Source organism: Spermophilus citellus (genome assembly GCF_964194105.1).
Source record: "Spermophilus citellus genome assembly, chromosome: 9".
Classification (NCBI taxonomy): Eukaryota; Metazoa; Chordata; class Mammalia; order Rodentia; family Sciuridae; genus Spermophilus; species Spermophilus citellus.
Genome location: NC_138191.1, coordinates 128,878,504 through 128,896,666, shown reverse-complemented (window position 1 = coordinate 128,896,666; position 18,163 = coordinate 128,878,504). Strand labels below are relative to the sequence as shown.

Here is an 18,163-nt window from a genome sequence, read left to right as displayed (position 1 = left end):
CTGGGTGTTGGCGCTGTTCCTCAGGGTCGGGCTGCGACACGTTGCTCTGTCTTCCCGTCTTCCCCGTCCCCTTCTTTGGTGCAAGTGATCAAGCCCCAATTTGTGACTCTGCCCGGCTTGTAAGGTGTGAGCGTCCCGCGGTGGCCAGTCACCCGCGGGGCTGGCAGGAGCCTGGTTGTGTCACGTTTTCACATGAAGGCAAAGTCGAGGGCGTGGGTGATAAGGAGCATGGCAGAAAGATGAGGAAGGCTGGGTGCCACCTGTTTGTCACTGTCCTGTAATTGCAACATACATGATTTTTCATTCGTGGCCGAGTTTGTCAACCAGCCCCGGCGTTCTGAACGCGGCACGGTGGCTCTGGTGAGGCAGGGCGGGCTGGGCCCAGCCGTGACACTGTCACAGGCTGGGTGGAGGCCTCCGTCCTCACAGCAGTTTACAGAAGGCTGCCTGGACCTGGAGGAGCACCCCGAGGGAGCCGCCAGCCTCCTGGGAACCTGTCGGGCACTGGCCTGCGGGTTTTCCCTCCGTCTACTGGACACTTTCATTTTTTTTTAACTTGGAACGTCGGCTCTCCGTTACCAGCCACCCAAGAGCCCTTTGCAGTGTGGCCGCAGGTGCCCACCGTGACTCCAGATAACCCGGATGCTCTTAGAGCAGGGTCAAGCAGACCCCGCCTCCTGGCTGCAGTGCCTCAGGGAGTCGCCAACCCGCGGAGCTTCGTATCCTCGGCCCCCGGTGGGGTGCAAAGCCTCCGGCACCCCAGGGTCCTTCTGACGAGACCACGCATGTTAGGGCGCCGCCGTGGCCCGCACACAGGTGCCCCTCTGTGGGACCGTCGCCGTCCCCGGGGCAGTGGTTGCAAACAGCTGGGAACATGACAGGCGCTGGAGGACAGGCCACCCTCCCTGGTCCACAGCCTCGGCCTCCTGGCGGAAGGCCTGGGTCCTGCGTAGTGACATGGGGAAGGGTACACAGTGGAGGAAACGGTGCGGCTTCTTGAGCATCGCGGGGTGGGCGCGGCCCTGGTGTCTCCAGCGGCCCTGCTGGGGCAGACATGGAAGAGCTCAGGACCACTATGAGCTGCCTCAGACCCAGAACTAATCCAGACTGGGAGGAAGGGGTGGGGAGGGATGCATTAACACGTATTTTTAATGTGAAGTTTCTAAATCCAGCCTTGTTGGCAACTGACCTTGACCTCAGGCTCCATGACCTTGGCCCCAGGCTCTATGACCTTGACCCCAGGCTCCATGACCTTGGCCCCAGGGTCCCTGCAAACTCTATGTGAGCATGGCCAGGAGCTTCCTCTTCATGTGGTCTTTCCTTGGGTTTTTTCTGCTGCCCGTCTCCTTGCAGTTCCCAGCAGCTAAAACCTTGACCTTGCCTGAGGGACCTGAGCTGCTCAGCAGAGACCATCCTCCGCCTTCCAGCCGAGGCCACCCTAAATCAATGAACTTCAGGGGAAAAACACTCTTTTTTAATTTTACACATAAAGAGTCTGTTGCAGTCATTACTGCATTTATATACCTGCATCTCCCTCTAAAGCAAGACCCACTCCAACCAGCCTCTCATACTGAGCAGTTCAGGGTCAGACCCCAGAGAGGGCTCACAACCAGTTTCTGCATTTGCTCAGCCCTGTTCACAGCAGCCAAAATTACAAGCAGCTCAAGTGACCATCACTTGAAAATGAATAGGCAAAATGTAGTCTGGCCATTCACCGGAATAGTATTCAGCCTGGAAAAGGAAAGAGATTCCACACATGCTACAGCAGGGATAACCGTTGAGGATGTGATGCTAAGAGAATACGCCAGTCACAAGAAGACAAATCCTGTCTGAGCCCAGTTATGTGAGGTACCAAGAGTAGTCAGATGCCTATTGATGGGACCGAAGAGAGAAAGGCAGTTGCCGGGGGCTGGGGAGGGGTTGGAGGTATTGATGGGAAGAGAGTTTCACTTTGGTAAGAGGGAAGAATTCTGGAGATGCTGCTCACAACAGTTTGAATACACTTATCACTACTCAACTATACAATTAACTGTTCAAAATGGTAAAAATTATGCTATGTGGTTTTCACAATTAAAAACCTGGTGTCCAGCCTGGGTCCCCTGGGGTTCCTTGGCTCTAATTGGATCACATGCCCCACCCCCGAACCAATCCCTCTGGCCAGGAAATGTCTCAACCATGGCTGAGAAGAAAGGAGGTGGCCCAGAACCTCCCCGGGAGGCTGAGTGGCCTCTGCCTGTCCAGGAGGGCAGAGGGACCTGTGGCCGTGAGACCCACCTCTCCTTTGGCCACTTGGAGTCAGCTGGCCTTTGAGGCCCCCGCCCCCCCCCAAGACCCCAGCCCAGAAGCAGAATCCTCCTCCTAAACCAGCAATCTCTAGACTAGACAGGGAGGAGGAGGGAGCTGGAGAAAGTGAGAGAGGGACAGGCCTCAGGGCTCGCGCCCGGGGCCCTCCACCCCTGCCTGGGCCTGGTGAAGCCTTGGCCTCTCCAGCCTCATTTACGACACAGGAAGGAACAGGGGGCCCCTGCAATGAGGGACAACACTCCCCCATGTCCCTGTTTAACCACGAGGCACAGGAGAGAATCCTCGCACAGCTGAAGCCAGAGCAGAGCCGCGTCAGAGCCTCTCCCCGTTCCTCTCCTTGGTGACCGGGTTCTGACGCGCCCCCCCCCCCATCCGCGCCCCGGCGGCCTCCCCCAGGCCCACCAACCAGAGGCTCCCGGGATAGACACGTTGGAGCCTCTGGCAGAGTCAGGTATGTTGGATGTCAGGGACAGAGGCTAACGGCCAGCCCGGGGTCTCCGCGATCCTGGGCTCTTGGCTTCAGGGCACAGACGGGACCCCAGCACAGGTGGAAAGAAAACAGAGGTGGAGGCCAGGAGCTGGAGTTGGGCCTCGGCGGCCTGGTCACCTCGGCGGCTGGTGTCCGTTCTAGGTGCTGGGAATACCGTGGTGAGCAAGCTAGACAGAAGGCCCCTGCCCTGCAGAGGGGACAGGCCACCAGCTCAGCAGCTCAGTCCCACACTGACCCACCTGGCCTTGCCCAACCTCGGGGCCATCCTGCAGGTGCCCTCTCAGCAGGGTCCTGACATAATGAACACCCCCGTGTGTGGGGGGCGTGCCCTGTGGCCCACAGTGCGGCCATCACCCCGAGGAGGGTCCAGGAGGCTTCCCGAGGGACGTGACTCACCAGCCAAGGCCCGGGGCAGCGATGACGTGGCTGGAACGGAGGGGCGCAGGCCACGGCAGCGGATCACAACCGCCCTGACGCCCCTGTCTGCCCACAGGTCTCCTTCCCCTGGGTGAGGGGCCCAGCAGCCTGGCCGAGGCCACAGCCGTCTCGGATCTCCCAGCAGCCGATCCCGTCGCCTTCGCCACAGCTCAACGTTTTCTACCAGGGCATCCGGCCAGTGCCCCTGCAGAGAAGCTGGTCCCAGGGCTTCCCCAGGCCCTCCATAGTCCCCCCCGCCCACCAACGGCCCGTGAGCGCCAGCGGAAAGATGTTCTCCTTTGTGGTGGACAGCAGCCACAAGTCCCCCCTCCTCAAGCAAGGTAGGCAGCGGGCCTCCGGGAGGACCCGGGGCGGAGGTGTGGCCGTGAGGATGTGTCTGGTGTCTTTGGCTTATTTTCTCTGATTCTAAAAGTAGAGCGTGTCATTATTTTTTTAAAATCAAGATAAAGTAAGGGGACAGATAAAGGGACATCTCTGCTGATGTGCTGCCAGGTGTCCCTGGACTGTGCACAAGCCCCCGTCCACACGGCAGGCCCCGTGCTGTGTGTGTGTCTGTGTGTATGTCACAGAATCTGAAATGACACCCTTTAATGCAGATGAGCAGGAACACTGGCCTGAGGTCCCCCTGCCCACAACAGCCCCCGGAGCTGGCAGAAATCCACCATTTATCAGAGAAGAGGCTGAGTTTACTAAGGGAAAATGACTTTTCCAGGGAAGTCCAGTGAGCTCAATGCTTTTCATGACATTGAAGGCCTCTCAGGGCCTGGGGACTTGGGACGCGTGCAGCCTCAGGGCTTCCTCCCCGCACCCAGCCCCTGAGGCTGGGGCATCTGGGGAGGAGACTGCTGTCTGTCACTGTCCACTGAACAGCCCCTGGAGTCCAGGTCCCCTCTCCGTCCCCTCTGGCCCAGCCACAGACCCCTCCAGGAGGCTCCACCTCCCCCCCTGGTCTTGCTCAGCACCCTCCTGGTCTCCTTCCTCCACCACGGATGTAGCCATTATCCTTGTGGAATGTTCCAGAGGAGGTAAAACGGTTTCTGCGGCTTCATCATCATGAAGCCCCCGTGTTCCTGCCGCCCTGGCTAAGAAAGTAGCAGCCACTCCCCCAACACTGTGATAAGAAAATGTCCAAACAACAACAAAGTAAAAAGAAGTTTACAGGGCTGGGGATGTGGCTCAAGCGGTAGCGCGCTCGCCTGGCATGCGTGCGGCCCGGGTTCGATCCTCAGCACCACATACAAACAAAGATGTTGTGTCCGCCGATAACTAAAAAATAAATGTTAAAAAATTCTCTCTCTCTCTCTCCTCTCTCACTCTCTCTTTAAAAAAAAGAAAAAAAAAAGAAGTTTACAGGGACCCTCCCCCCGCCGGCCTTGACTCTGGCCACCCCGTTTATTTCGTGTGTGTCCACCCTTCTGTTCATTCACTGACCCGTCTTATTATACTTTAAAACAAATTGCGCACATCTGGCCTTCCCCCGGCATCTTGGCGTGCATTCTGTTAGCTTTGTCTTTAGATGTAAAGTTAGCATGGTGTCCATTACTTATCCACAGTTGTTTAACAAATGATCCTGACACTCAGCAGCCTAAAGCAAACAAATAAAACCCCGTGTACTGTACAGTTTCAGAGGGTCCGGAATTTGGGGGTCATTTAGCCAGGGAGCTGTGCCCCTCACGCGGCTTTTGGCAGGAGGCCTCAGTTCTCCGCGGGGACCTCTCCTCGGGGACCTTCCTCGGGCTGCTGGAGTCTCTTCACAAATGGTGGCCAGCTTCCCCCAGGGCATGGTCCAGCAGCAGAGCCTCTTCCGATGCAGCCTCAGGTGACAGAGACGGGCTGTGTTGGGGGCCGCGCGGCGCTCCTCACACTCCACACGTTGAGGCGCTGGCCCGGGACCACAGGACGTGCTCACACGTGCAGGTGGTGACTTTCCGTTAAAATGGCCTGTTAGGGTGAGCTCCTGAGAGAGACACGGGGGACGCCCTGCACAGAAGGACGTGTCAGGACACAGTGAGGAGGCCGCCAGCCAGGAGAGAGGCCTCGGGAGGAGCCGACCGACGGGCCCGGGACCTGCAGACTGAGGACCGTGGGAAAGCAGCTTCCTGCTGTCCAGGCCCCGGGTGCTGCTCCGTCCACCTGTCGACCGAGGTGGCTCCAGCAGCTTCTGTGAGGATCACGCCAGGGCGCTCTTTTTGCCGACTTTGCATCGCTGTGCCCAAAGCCCCTGACAGAAGTGACAGAGGAGGGAGATCTTCCTTGGGGCTAAGGGTTTCGGAGGTCTCAGTGCAGAGATGGCCGAGTCCATGGCTCTGGGCCCAAGTGAAGCCGCACAGCATGCTCAGCTCCTGGTCCAGGGCCGGGGTGGGCGCTGCAGGAAGGACAAGCCTCCCAGGGCACACCCCAGTGACTGCCTCCTCCGGCCATGCCCCACCTGCCTACGGACCCCACCGGTCAGTCCATGCCCACTAGGATGGACGGCCGAGGTACGGCTCTCAGACCCAGCCTCTGCACCCTGGACCTTCCTGATGAACAGGAGCTTCGGGAGACATCTCACACCCAAACCAAGAACAGGTCCCCGGGGGACAGCAGGGACAAGAACGGAGGGGGCTGCCTTGAGAGTGGCCACCAAGCAAGGAAATGCGGACCGCGAGTGACCACGACTGACCGTCGTTCACAACTATGCAGCCCAAACCCCCACCAAGACGCAGGACATGACCTCACCCTGGAAAGTCCCCTGGGTCCCTCCCCAGCCCCACCCTGGAGGTAGCCACTCCCCTGTCCCCTCTACCAGGGATCAGAGCCCTAATCTGGGGCCTCAGATCCTCGGAGCGTCCGGTCCAGGTTCTTCTGTGGAAGGCGTCTCTGGTTCAGCCCAGTGTCTCTGAGATTCGCCCGTCTCGGGTCACGCGCAGCACCGTCTCGTGGTTCAGTGACGTTGAACTTGGCCTTCTCCAGCGGCCTTCCACCGCCTGGGGAGGGGGAGCAGTCGGGGCTTCCAGGACCCCAGGCCCATCAGGCTTCACCCCACAGCTCCCCAGGGTGTCACTGGGTGGGGGCAGGGGCACCACAGTGTCTGTTCCCAACTGCCACCTCATTTCCCTGATGTCGAGAAGAGCTGTCACCTTCCTGTGGGCTGGGGAGCCACCTGCTTCAGATTTGGCCTCTCTGCTCCAAGCTTCCGGGCCAACTCCATGTTCCAGTCCTCCAGCTGGCTCTGGGTGGACAGCACCCACCTCGGCCCAGCTGGGTTCTTTCTGATGCCCAACAGTGGCCAATGAAGAGTGGGGTTTGGGGGAGGTAGCCTGTCTGGCGCCCCCCTCCTGGAGGAAAAGAAACTGAGCCTCAGGTCCAGCTGCCCCGTGGACTTTCCGGATGCACCTGCAGAGACCCACATGGTCACGCGGCCTGGAGGGTTGATGAGGTCCAGCTTCTGGGTCTCCAGGGGCTCACCACCACCCTGCAATCAGGGGTGACTCGCGGTAGCCCCAACAGAGCTGCAGAAGCATCTGGAGTCTCCCCTGGAGATGTGAACTGGGACTGGACTCAGAGCCCGTGAGGACCAGCCCTGGGGCTCCTGACCTGGCCATTCACCTGGGGGGGGCCCTGACTCCAGAGGTCCCCTGCCTCCATCTGGCCGGGGGCACCCCTTCTTACAGTCGTCCCGGCCGCTCGCGGGCCACTCTTTCCACAGAAGCCCATTTCTCGTCGTCAGGCACCAATTGGCCAAGGCCCTGGGCGGTGGGTGCCTTTCAGATGAGACACAGCCGACCACCCCCTAGTGGGGACGCCTGCCCGAGGCAATGGCTGCCCCAGGTGGAAGACAAGCCAGGCCCACTGTGGAGAATAAGCCTGGGCCTCACCTCCCACGGGGTGTCAGGGTCAAGGCCAGGCCTCGAGGCTTGTTCTTAGTCTTGCTTCTCCCTGATCCCCTGGGTGGGCTCTGGCTGCAGACTTTGCCGGGAAGGAAACGTCAGGCGGAGACAGAGGGAGCAGCGGGGAGTCACCCCGTGCCCTCTCCTTCCACGCCACGGGCGGCTTGTGAGCATCTGAAATGTGTGAGTAAGTGACTGACCAAAGGACGTCTGATTTTAACAAATTTAAATTTAAAACCCGCTGCTCGATTTCAGCCTGGGAACATCTCGTATGTTTGGAACAACTTGCGTGTGTGGATCTCCTTTATTCAAGCGGACATGTTTGTGAAATCTAAACATAGATCAGGTCTTTCTGATGAAAACTTATCTTCCAGATTGGGATGTACTGGACGGGCAAAGCAACCCTGAACACCAAAGACTTCATACCATTAAAAAAAAAAAAATGTGGAATCTCTCAATATTTTTGGTGCAGATAAACATACATGTTGCAACAGTGTTTTTGATATATTGGGTTAAATAAAATGTATTATTAAAACTAACTTCACCTTTTCGCTTTACCTTTTGAACGTGACGACTGCGAGTAAGTGACTATTTCCTGACACCTGGCTTCCAGAAGACACAGGGAGGAAGAGGGTCAGGGAAGAGTGGAAGGAGTAGAAAGAGGGCGCCACCACCTTGGTTCCTCGTGCCCGGGCCCAAGGCCTGCTCCCCTCAGTGCACGATGCTGGAGAAATGTGGCATTTGTGTTCTCAGGGGACACTTGCTCTCCTGACCTCTGAGTTGTGAGACAGGTCATCTGATGCCCCAGGGGTGCGTCAGAGGATCTTCCTGGGTCCCGCCTCCCCGTGGTGGCAGGAAATCCAGCGGGAGGGGTGCGTGGCTGGTGGGGGGTGCTTCCTCTTCCCTTTTTCTGAATTGCCCAACTTGTCCCAGTTTTCCCTGGACTTTCCAGGCCTTAGCCTGAAATCTCATGTCACAGAGATCCCCGTCCTGGCAGAGCCAGTCTGCTATCTTAACTGGTCCGTCCAGGAGATCTTACAGTTCCACAAGACTCCGTCCGTCCAACCCTCGGCTTTCAGCAGGACAGTGGAACTGTCCCCAGCCAGGCACCCGTCAGCATTCTCTTGGGACAGGTCTGGGAGGGTGAACTGGGTCCTAATTCACTCACCTGCTCGCTCCTAGGTGCATTCCGCACCCTGGAGGGGACATACTTCTGTATTGGTGTATGCCCATCTGGCTTCAGATCCCGACATTCCCCCTCCTGGATTGTGACATCACAAGCTGTGTGCACCCTGGTTTCTCATTTCTAAAATACAGCCAATGGCAGTAAGTGCCAGAGTTGACCTATGGAAAGTTCTTGGAATGGCAACAGCTCCCCCGACCCTTGCCACAGGGGATTTGGCTTCAGGACCCTCCCAAAACCATGGGTTGGACTGAACCTATGAACAAACCTGCACCCAGCAGTGGCTGTCACATGGTGTCAGAGTTCATCTGTCCTTCCATGTTTAATGCCTGGAGCCCGCTTTGCATTGTCTTGAGCTTTGGGGCCACTAAAATCTACATTGAGGGTGTCTTGAACACGAGCATTGCAATTCTGTGACAGTTGATCTGTCAACCAAGCCAGCTACTAAGTGACTAATGGCGGGGGGTAGCATATACTCCACGGATATGCTGGACCAGGGGATGGTTCATGTCCTGGGCAGGATGGAGCCGGACAGTGCAAGACATGCTACTCAGAATGGTGCTCAATTTAAAACTTGTGAATTGTGTATTTCTGGATTTTTCCATTTAATATTTCCTAACTAAAACCTTGAAGAGGAAAACCACAAGGAATGGGGAGACCCCGTAGGCATCGAGCACTGTGCTTTGGCTCACGGACAGTATTCCTGAGCACCTTTCCCCTTTGGCCCTGGGGCTTGACCCCTGTGCGCTCGCCTTGCACCTGTGGGGCACTGGGTTCGATCCTCAGCACCACATAAAAATAAAATAAAGGTATCGTGTCCATCTCGGTTCACAAAGATCTAAGGGGGAACCACTGGCTCTAAGGGACTTTAAAAATGCAGAACCAGAATGAATGAACAGCCCCAAGGTGACCGTGCAGATGTCACCAATCGCGGCTGTGCCCCCTTCTGAGGAGTCTCCCGCCTCTGAAAACAGTTAGTTCACTTCCTCCCTTTCAACAAGAGAAGGTGTGAGGGACGATGGCCCAGACTCACAGTCTGTGGGAAATCCAGAGCCCCGCTCGGAGCTCAGTCACCTCAAAAGCAGAATTGTGGAAATCCTTTCAAAAATTCCCACCCACCCCCAAGTCTTTATTCCCTGTTGGTGGGGCTGGATCTGGAAAGTCCCCAAGGTCCGAGTGTTGAAGGCTTGGTCCCCAGAGCAGTGGTGATCACAGGCAGGGCTCGGGAAGTGCCTGGGTCGGGCGCTGACCTCACTGATGGATCAACCTCCGGACGGGATCACAGCCTGGTGCGGGGCAGCTTCAGGAGGCGGGGCCTAGTTGAAGGACGTAGGTCCTCGGGGTGGCCCTGAGGGTATTTTTGACCCCTGCCCCTTCTGCCCTCTCTCTAATTCCCTGACGGCCCCCCTCACCACAGACCCTTAGGAATGGCGTCCACCTACCATAGACGGAAACCTCTGAAACTATGAGCCAAGATGAATTTTTCCTTCTTCAAGTTGTTTTTCTCAGGTCTTTTGTCACAAAAATCTAACACTGTTCATGTCAATGAATTAGAATATATTTGACATAATATATACACCATAAAGATTCCAAATGTAACTGTCGGAATCCCTGAAAGTCATATAAACAGCTCGTAGGGTTAAATAAGAAAAATTAGGGTTAAACTTTAAAATTAGGGTTAAATAAGAAAAAAGTCAGGAATAACTAAAAGTCTAGCAAGTGGGTCCTAGTTAAATATGTTTTGATACATTTGTGCAATGGACACTGTTACCAACGAAAAGAATATGGTGCTACTACTACTACAAATACACTGGAGAAGAGGTCTTTCTCCTCTCCTGTGCAAAAGCATGCTGGAGAAGAATCTCTACATGAAAATCTAATTATGCTTTTTAAAATATGAAATTATAAAAATAACATTTACTGCTAAATGCTTCACGTAGGGGTAGGCAAACTTTCTTTAAAGAGCCTGTAGAGAGGAAAAAATAAAAAACTCAAATGTTTTCTACTCCTCTTTAGTCTCATAACATTTCTGGTCACCAAAATATGGGAAGTATACCCACCATGTTCGTCAGCTTTCCATGACTGAGACAAAATACCTGAGATAATCAACTTAAAAAGAAGAAAGGTTTACTTTGGTTCACCATCAGAGGTTTCAGTCCATGGTTGCCTGGCACAGTTACCTTTGGTCTGTGGCCACACAGGACATCATGGCAGGAGCATGCGGTGAGGCAAACTGTCAACCTCCTGGCTGCCAGGAAGTAAAGGAGAGGGAGAGGCTGGGGTCCAGTATCCCCAGGGACACGCCTCCAATAACCCAGCTTCCTCCCTCTAGGCCCCACCTGCCAAAGGTCCCACCCCCTCCCTAGCACCACAGGCTGGGACCAAGGCACATGGGCCTCCGGTGACTTCGGGATCCCAACTACAGCGCCGACCAAGCACCCCTCCAGCACCAGCCGGTGTCCTAGACGTTAAGTCTGTTCCTACGTTTCCTGGCCGGTGTCTGTCCTGCAGGGCTCAGCCCCACGGACCCCCCACCACAGATGCGGGTTCCCGCCATCCCTTCTTGCTAAGAGCCACAGCCAAGTAATATGATGCATGGCACTTTTGGTTGTAAGGTGATGCCAGCTGGCCATTGAGATGATATGATTATGTTAAGATTTGCATTCATATGGAAATTGGACTCCTGCTGTTCACCTCGGCCTGCTACGGGACTCCTGGAGAGTTCCCATTGGTTGGGGAAGTACAGTAGGAGGGAATTCCGGGGCAGGAAGTTCTTCTGGGGTTCCGGTAGACCACCACCGAGTGGGTGGACCGGCTTCTTCCCGGATGTGTCCGGGGTATTGGCGGCATTTTCAAAAATAAAGTTTTGTTCCTGCTTGAGTGGCTCGTGATTCTGTGCCCAGCCAGACTGCGGCACCTTCTCAGATTGGGTCCCTTGACAGAGGATGGCTCCCAGGACTCAGGGAAAACTCTCGCTCGCCTTTGCCAATTTGTGACGAGAAAAAGACTTTTAAGGATACAAATGAACAGGCAGAGGAAGAGGTACAGAGGACAAGGGACGTGGGGACCCTGGGGGCACAGAGCCTCCACGCCCTCTCTGGTCACCCCACCCTGCAGGCACCAGCCTGTGCGGAACAGCCTGGGAGCTCCCCAAACCCCTGCTTTGAGGGTCCCAGGGAGGCTGCGGCATGAGCGTGATTGACAGAATCAGTGGCCAATCAGTGAGTAAGAGCTTCAGCCCTCCCCTCCCCAGGGGCTGGGGGGCAGGGCTGAGAGTTGGGACCCTCTAGTCACATGACTGTTTCCCCTGGCAACCTACTTCCCACTTTGGGAGTCCAAGAGATTTAGGAGCCCTGTGCCAGGGAACAGGATGAAGACCAGATAACAGAGAGAGCGGCAGTAACTATCCCAGGCTTCAAGGGTCCTGTAGTGTTGCAACTCGAGTTCTCCCCCATGGCAAGGACAGCAGCTGTAGGTGACACATGAAGGACTGACTGTGGCCGTGTTCCTTTATTCTCAAAAACAAGCATTGGGCCACCTTTGGCCCCAGAGCTGTAACGTGCTGACCCCCGTTCTGTGTCACATTTCACTTAATCCTCACAATAACTCTTCTTTTGAGGGGAGGGGCGTTCATATGATTGAACCCAGGGGCACTTAACTGCTGAGCCACACCCACAGCCCTTCTTATATTTTATTTTGAGACAGGGTCTTGCTAGGTCTTCTTCCTATGTACCTCTTCATCTTGCTAAGGACCAAACTTGTGATCCTCCTGCCTCAGCCTCCTGAGTCGCTGGATTGCAGATGTGTGCCAACACACCCGGCACCATAGCTCTCTATACTAGAGACAGTTGGTGGCCCTAAGTTAGATATGTGGAAACTCAAGCAGAGAGAGATCAAGTGACCTGCCCTAGGCCACCAGATCTTTATGCAGCATAGAAAAAAAAAAAAAAAAAAGTCTGGACAAAGACAAATCAAGGTGACCGAGCCCTGGGAGAGAGCAAGTGGTGGCTCCTCTACTTCCCGAATCCTGTAGGGATCCCATTGCTCCTCAGGTGCACACACCCTGCTTTGTCACGTTAAAGTCACAGGGACCTAAGTCCCGGGACACCACGGGAAGCTGGCTGAAAGCTTCCCCGGCGCTCGGGAAACTCACCACGTCTTCCGTGCTCTCTCTCCACCTCATGCCTCAGTGTGGACGGGCCCCATGGAGGTGCCGGAACACGCCATGCCGGAGGGCGTTCCTGGAGCCGTGCCTGCCCCGGAGATCTTCATGGATCCGGACGTGGTCCAGCAGGACAAGGTGAAGGGTCCCGGGAAGGGCGGGGCTTCAGCAGCCAGTGGACCGTCAGGGGACTTGCTGCCACCTCGTAGTCCTCTGTGGTCTAGAAGTGCCCTTTCCTCCGGTGTCACAAAACCGCCTCTTATTTAACCAAAAGTTATATCCCCCCCAAAATAACGACAACAACCACTGCTTGTTGAGCACCTACAATGTGCCAGATTGTGTCCTGTGTCCTCGACATTTGTTAGTTCATTTGATCTTTGCTGTCTTCAGAATAAACTTTAACACCTTCACTTGGCTGATGAGGAAACTAAAGCTCAGAGAGGTTGAGTATCTTGCCCAAGTTTGCACAGTTCAGGGGGCGGAACTAGGACTCAGACCCAGGTCTGGCTAACTTCTAAGCTGGTCCTACAAGGAGGAGGTGATACATAGGTCAGAGAAAACTGAGCCAAAGAGAGACTTGTTACAGAACAGAGAGCTTTGGAGACTGAGACCCAGCAGGAGTCAAATGGGTGCTATTAAGTGAACCTGGGAGGGACGGGTCCAAGTCCTCTCTCCCACTTGGCCACAGCTTGGAAATCTCTGTTAGGAAACGGCCTGGCAAGCCGGGCACCATGGCCCACGCCTGTCCTCCCAGAGGCTCAGGAGGCTGAGGCAGGAGGATCGCAAGTTCAAAGCCAGCCTCAGCAAGAGCGAGGCCCCAAGCAACTCAGTGAGACCCTGGGGAGGCCTGGGGAGGTGGCTCAGTGGTCGAGTGCCTCTGAGTTCAATCCCTGGCACCAAAAAACAAAACCCAACCTGGTGACGTCTTCCTTTCCTTAAAGGTCGAGGCCTGGCCCTGCGGCAGGTCTGAGTCTGTGGGAAACAGAGCGAGCAGGGTCCCTGTGCCCGCAGGACGGCCCTGGGGACCTGCAGCTTCAGGTGGAGGGTGGTCCGGGAGCAGCTGTCCTGACGCCAAGGGGGACGAAGAGCAGCCGAGGATACCCTGCCACTCGTGCACTGCTGTGCAGCAAGAAGCCCCAAGCCGAGTGGCTGCAGACAGCAGTGACCATCTCCCATGCCCCCAGGGAAGACCCCCAGGTGGCCCCTCTTGCCTCTTGCTCAGCTGCCACCAACTGGTGGGGTGGCAGGGCTGGTGGTCTCCAGGGTGGGTTCCCAGGCCCGGGGCCTCGCTGAGGAGCCTTGGCGGCAAGCCTCTCTCTGCGGTGACTTCTCACCCTGGGCTTCTTCCCAGCACAGTGGCCTCAGGGACCACAGAGGCCAGGACAGAGCTGACTGATGATGATCAGGAAATTGCTTGATGACGCCGGGCCTGGTGGCACACGCCTGTCATCCCAGCGGCTTTCGAGGCTGAGGCAGGAGGATCGCAAGTTCGAAGCCAGCCTCAGCAACTCAGCGAGGCCCCCAGCAACTTAGGGAGACCCTGTCTCTAAATGAAATATAAAAACAGCTGGTGGCCCGGTGGCTGGTGCCCCTGAGTCAGTCCACCGCGTTCTGTGGGTCAAAGCAAGTCACAGAGCCGGTCCAGCCCTGGGGCAGGGGAAATGGCCTACACGTAAAGACGAAGCCGCAGGATGTTTGTCACACTTTTAACTCGGTGGCTGTTAAGCTGGAGATGACGCAAACCCAGTTCTGATTTTCCTTATTTGAGAGCTTTGGACGCTCTCCGCCATTTCTTCAAGTGCAAGTGGAAATAAACACCCGGGGCTCAGCCCGCGGTGGGGGAGCACGTATTGGCTCATCCTATAGGAAAGTCAAGGCCTAGCAGCTTGAACAGTGCCATCAGAGGCTCCCGGTCATCAACCTGTCCCCTGGGTCCCTCAAAGTGTGGCTTCCCTCTAGCAGGTGGCTTTTTGTAGTGGACAAGATGACTGTAGACACACTCAGGCCTGTAAATGTACAGGTGAGGACCCCAAAGGAAGCAGGACCCTCTTCCTGTTGTAAACAACACAGAATCCCTGAGAAAGCGTGAATGGACCAGCCTGGGGCACAGGAGCGTCCCGAGGTGAGGCAGGTGGCACAGCGCACCGACCAGCTCCTGCCGAGACCACATGGGCAGGCGGGGACGCTCCCTCAGGGAAGGGTACAGGTCCTCACCAGAGAGGCTTCCGCCACACCCCGAAGACTTCTTCACACTCCAGTGCCCAGCACAGAGCTTGGCACATAGTAGGTGCCCAATAAACCTTTGTTGCATGAACAATGAATAAGTACCTACTGAGCACGGAGACTCAGGTATAGCAGGGGACTCAGGAGCACAGGATCTGTTGTCCCTGAAACTTTGCCACATCGCTCACCAGGACCCAGAGAAAGAGGCTTGGCAGCAGTCAACATGCCGGGCGACCTGCCTGCCCTCCCAGGCCGGGGGGGGGGGGGGGGGGGCGGGGGGGGGGCGGGGCAGGGGCTCCCTCCTGGGAGGTGGTGGGAGGGAAAGGGGCCTCTTTTCAACGGACGAATTAGAAATCCTGCAGCTGCGTGTGAGGCTGTGTCTGGGTTGGGGCTTCGGCCTTTCCTTTCAGTCTTCCCGGCGTTTACTGATGACTTCTGGTGAGAAGTTTGGGGGATTGGGGGGGGTTACCCTTTTTTGGGAAACCTAACAAATTCTTTGGCCACTGTGCCTTCTCCTCGGGAGAAACGGAAGACAGGCTCGATGACACCTGGGGTGACCCTGCCAGCGATCTGCTCCCGTTCCTACATCCACCAAATCCACTCAAAGAGATTGCTGTTCCCCTCGTTCCCTTTCCTGACTCAGCTACTTGGAATAAATTTTCCTGTGGAAAAACAAAAGAGGCAGGGAGCATGGAAGAGAGACAAGGAGCAAGGAAGATCTCAGAACGTCTTACTTTTTCAATTAAAAACTCATCCTCTTGCTGGGCTGGGGGCACACACTGTCATCCCTGAGGCTGAGGCAGGAGGATCGCAAATTCAAGGCCAGCCTCAGCAACTTAGAGAGGCCATAGGCAACTCTGCAAGACCCTGTCTCAGAATAAAAGATAAAAAGGGCTGGGATGTGGCTCAGGGGTTACGCGCCCCTGGGTTCAATCCCTGGTACCAAAAAAAAAAAAAAGAAGAAGAAGAAGAAGAAAGAACAGAATGAGCCCTCCTTACAGTTGAGTAGACGCCATTTTCCTAGTCACCTTTCTGAGGTCCCCGTGTGCCAGACAGACACCTGGTGAGTTAATTCCAAAAACCATAAATGAACATTCTGGCCCAGACGCTCCCCAGTGGTCCAGCTTTCTCAACAGGGAAGTTTAGTTTCAGAGGAAAAAGGTTCCAGTACCTTTGAGGTGTGGCATCCACTGAGACGCTGCACACAGGTGTGTCACTTTACCAAGCTTCCAAGTGACAGAGGCCCCGCTGCCCGCCTCCCACCCTCGCCTTCCTGCCTCCTTTATGATGCCCTGTTTCTCCTCCTCCTCCTCCTCCTCCTCCTCCTCCTCCTCCTCCTCCTCCTCCTCCTCCTCCTCCTCCTCCTTTTTGAGGTGCTGGGGATTGAACCCAATTTTTCTTCTTGTTTTTAAAATGGGCTCCGCTCCCATCTGCTTCCCGCAGGATGAGATCATCCTGCTGCTGGGGAGAGAGATCAGCCGCCTCGCGGATTTTGAGATCGAATCCAAATACAAAGACGCGGTGATCGCCAACCTACAGAAAGAGGTGGCCGAGCTCAGCCAGAAGCTGTTGGACAGCGTGGCCTGCAGGCAGGGCGACAGGAGCGCCGCGCACAAGTTCGAGTGTCTGGACGAGGGCGCTGACGACAAGCAGAAGGAGATCCAGAGCTTGAAGCAGCAGGTGGGTCCCGGGATGGAGTCCAGGCAGCACCGGCGGAGAGGAAGTGCCCAGGGAGCTGGAGGGGGTGCTCGGTGCTACCTGGAGTGAGGGGCTGAAATCCACAGGGAGCAGAGGCCCCACAGCTTCCCAGGGTGGTAACGATGGTACCGCACTTATTGAGCACTACCTGTGTGCAAGCTCAAGTACCAAGGGCTTAGGTGCACGACTTATTTAAACTTCTGACACATCCACTATACAGATGAGGAGACTGAGGCCGGCCCAGAGATGCCCTGGAACTGCCCAGAGCTTGCACAGCAAGTTGGAGGTGGCGGTGACTGCCCCTCATACCCATCCAGCCCCAGCCGAAAAGACCTGCAGGCAGTTAGCCAAGGGGGAGAGCATCCCTAGGCCTGTCCTTTCTCTGCACACTTGATCCAACTTCCCTTTTAAAAAACATTGGCCAGCGATTTTGCAGAAAAATTGTATCTCAACAACGTTCATGAGAAAGAACGCGGCCACCGCGCTGCCTGCCCTCCTGCTGCTCCCTGCGCGGCCCCCCCTCCACCCAGCTGCAGGGCCTCCGTCTCGGCCCTGGAGTGGGGCCTGGGAGGACGCGGCCAGGCGTGGTGGAGTGGCCTCTTACTGGGTGGGAAGCTCCTCATGGCCCAGCACTGGGCCCAGTCACCCCCAGACGGCAATGACAACAGCCACCGACCCCGGTGTCCGTGACCCAGCGTCAACCACGGGCGGAAAATGCTAAATGAAAAATTCCAGAAATGCACTCTTCCTAAGTTTGAATAACTTGACGGGAGCACGTCATCACAGAGCGTCTGTTTCACTGTTAGTCATCACTGTGAGCTCCTGACTTTTAATTGACATTGATCATAGGTCACAGGCGCAGCGCCACACAGGCTCCAGGCTTCGCTGGGGTCTTGGGTGGCGCCTCCTGCAGACAAGGGTGTGGACTGTTCATTTAGACAATAGTCCCCACCCTCTGCTGGGCTCTGGGAGTCCAGCAGGAACAAGGCCCACATGACCTCTTCCTTCCCTCAGTCTGCTCTGTGACAGTTTAGATATTCAAAGTCCCCAGAGGCCCCTGTGTGGAAGGCTTGGTCCCCAGCCTGTGGTGCTAGTGGGAAGTGGTCAATCCTTAGGTGGTGGGACCTAGTGGGAGGAAGTTAGGTCACTGGGGACCCTTGAAGGGGATGTGGAGATCTTGGCCCCTTCCTCTTTCTTCACCTCCACTATAAGGTGAGCAGCTTGCTCCACGTGTCCCCACCATAGTATGCTGCCTCACCACCACAGGCCCAAAGAACTAGGGCCAACTGATCATGCACCGGAATTTCTGACCCTATGAGCAGAATTAAACCTTTCTTGTTTTTAAGTTTATTATCTCCAGTATTTTCTTACAATAATAGAAAGCTGACTAACATGTGTTCCAATGAAGGAAACAGAATAAACAAATAAATACATGCTCTAATATTTAAATAAATGAATGACTCTCCTTTGGACCTATTTTTGAAAGAATAATGAACATAGCAGGTCCTGTAGGAACTGCCACCTCAGATAGCTACGTTGACATGTAGTTGTTTCATCCACGAGCTTCTTTCTCTTGATCAGAGCCCACTTCCACAATTGGATGAAGAACTATACTTTCAGTAATTCTCCCATTTCACAGCTTCCTGAGCAAAGCCTTGTCCAGGCACATGGACAGGGTGACTCATCCTCACTGTTTTTGAGTCTCCATCAGCAGGTTACATTTGGAGCATTATTTAAGTGACCAGTCATATCTATAAAATAATCCCAGCGGCTCAGGGGACTGAGGCAGGAAGATC

The 18,163-nt window shown here is 55.5% G+C and overlaps 1 protein-coding gene across 1 annotated transcript in view; it reads left to right on the top strand.

Annotated features, from left to right (window-relative positions):
• Positions 1-18,163, top strand: part of FHAD1 (forkhead associated phosphopeptide binding domain 1) — a 118,019-nt gene that overhangs the window by 30,723 nt on the left and 69,133 nt on the right. The window contains exons 5-7 of the mRNA XM_081308090.1: positions 3,288-3,552; positions 12,475-12,584; positions 16,113-16,349. Coding sequence (XP_081164216.1) covers positions 3,288-3,552; positions 12,475-12,584; positions 16,113-16,349 — 612 coding nt within the window. The remainder of the gene's footprint in view (positions 1-3,287; positions 3,553-12,474; positions 12,585-16,112; positions 16,350-18,163) is intronic.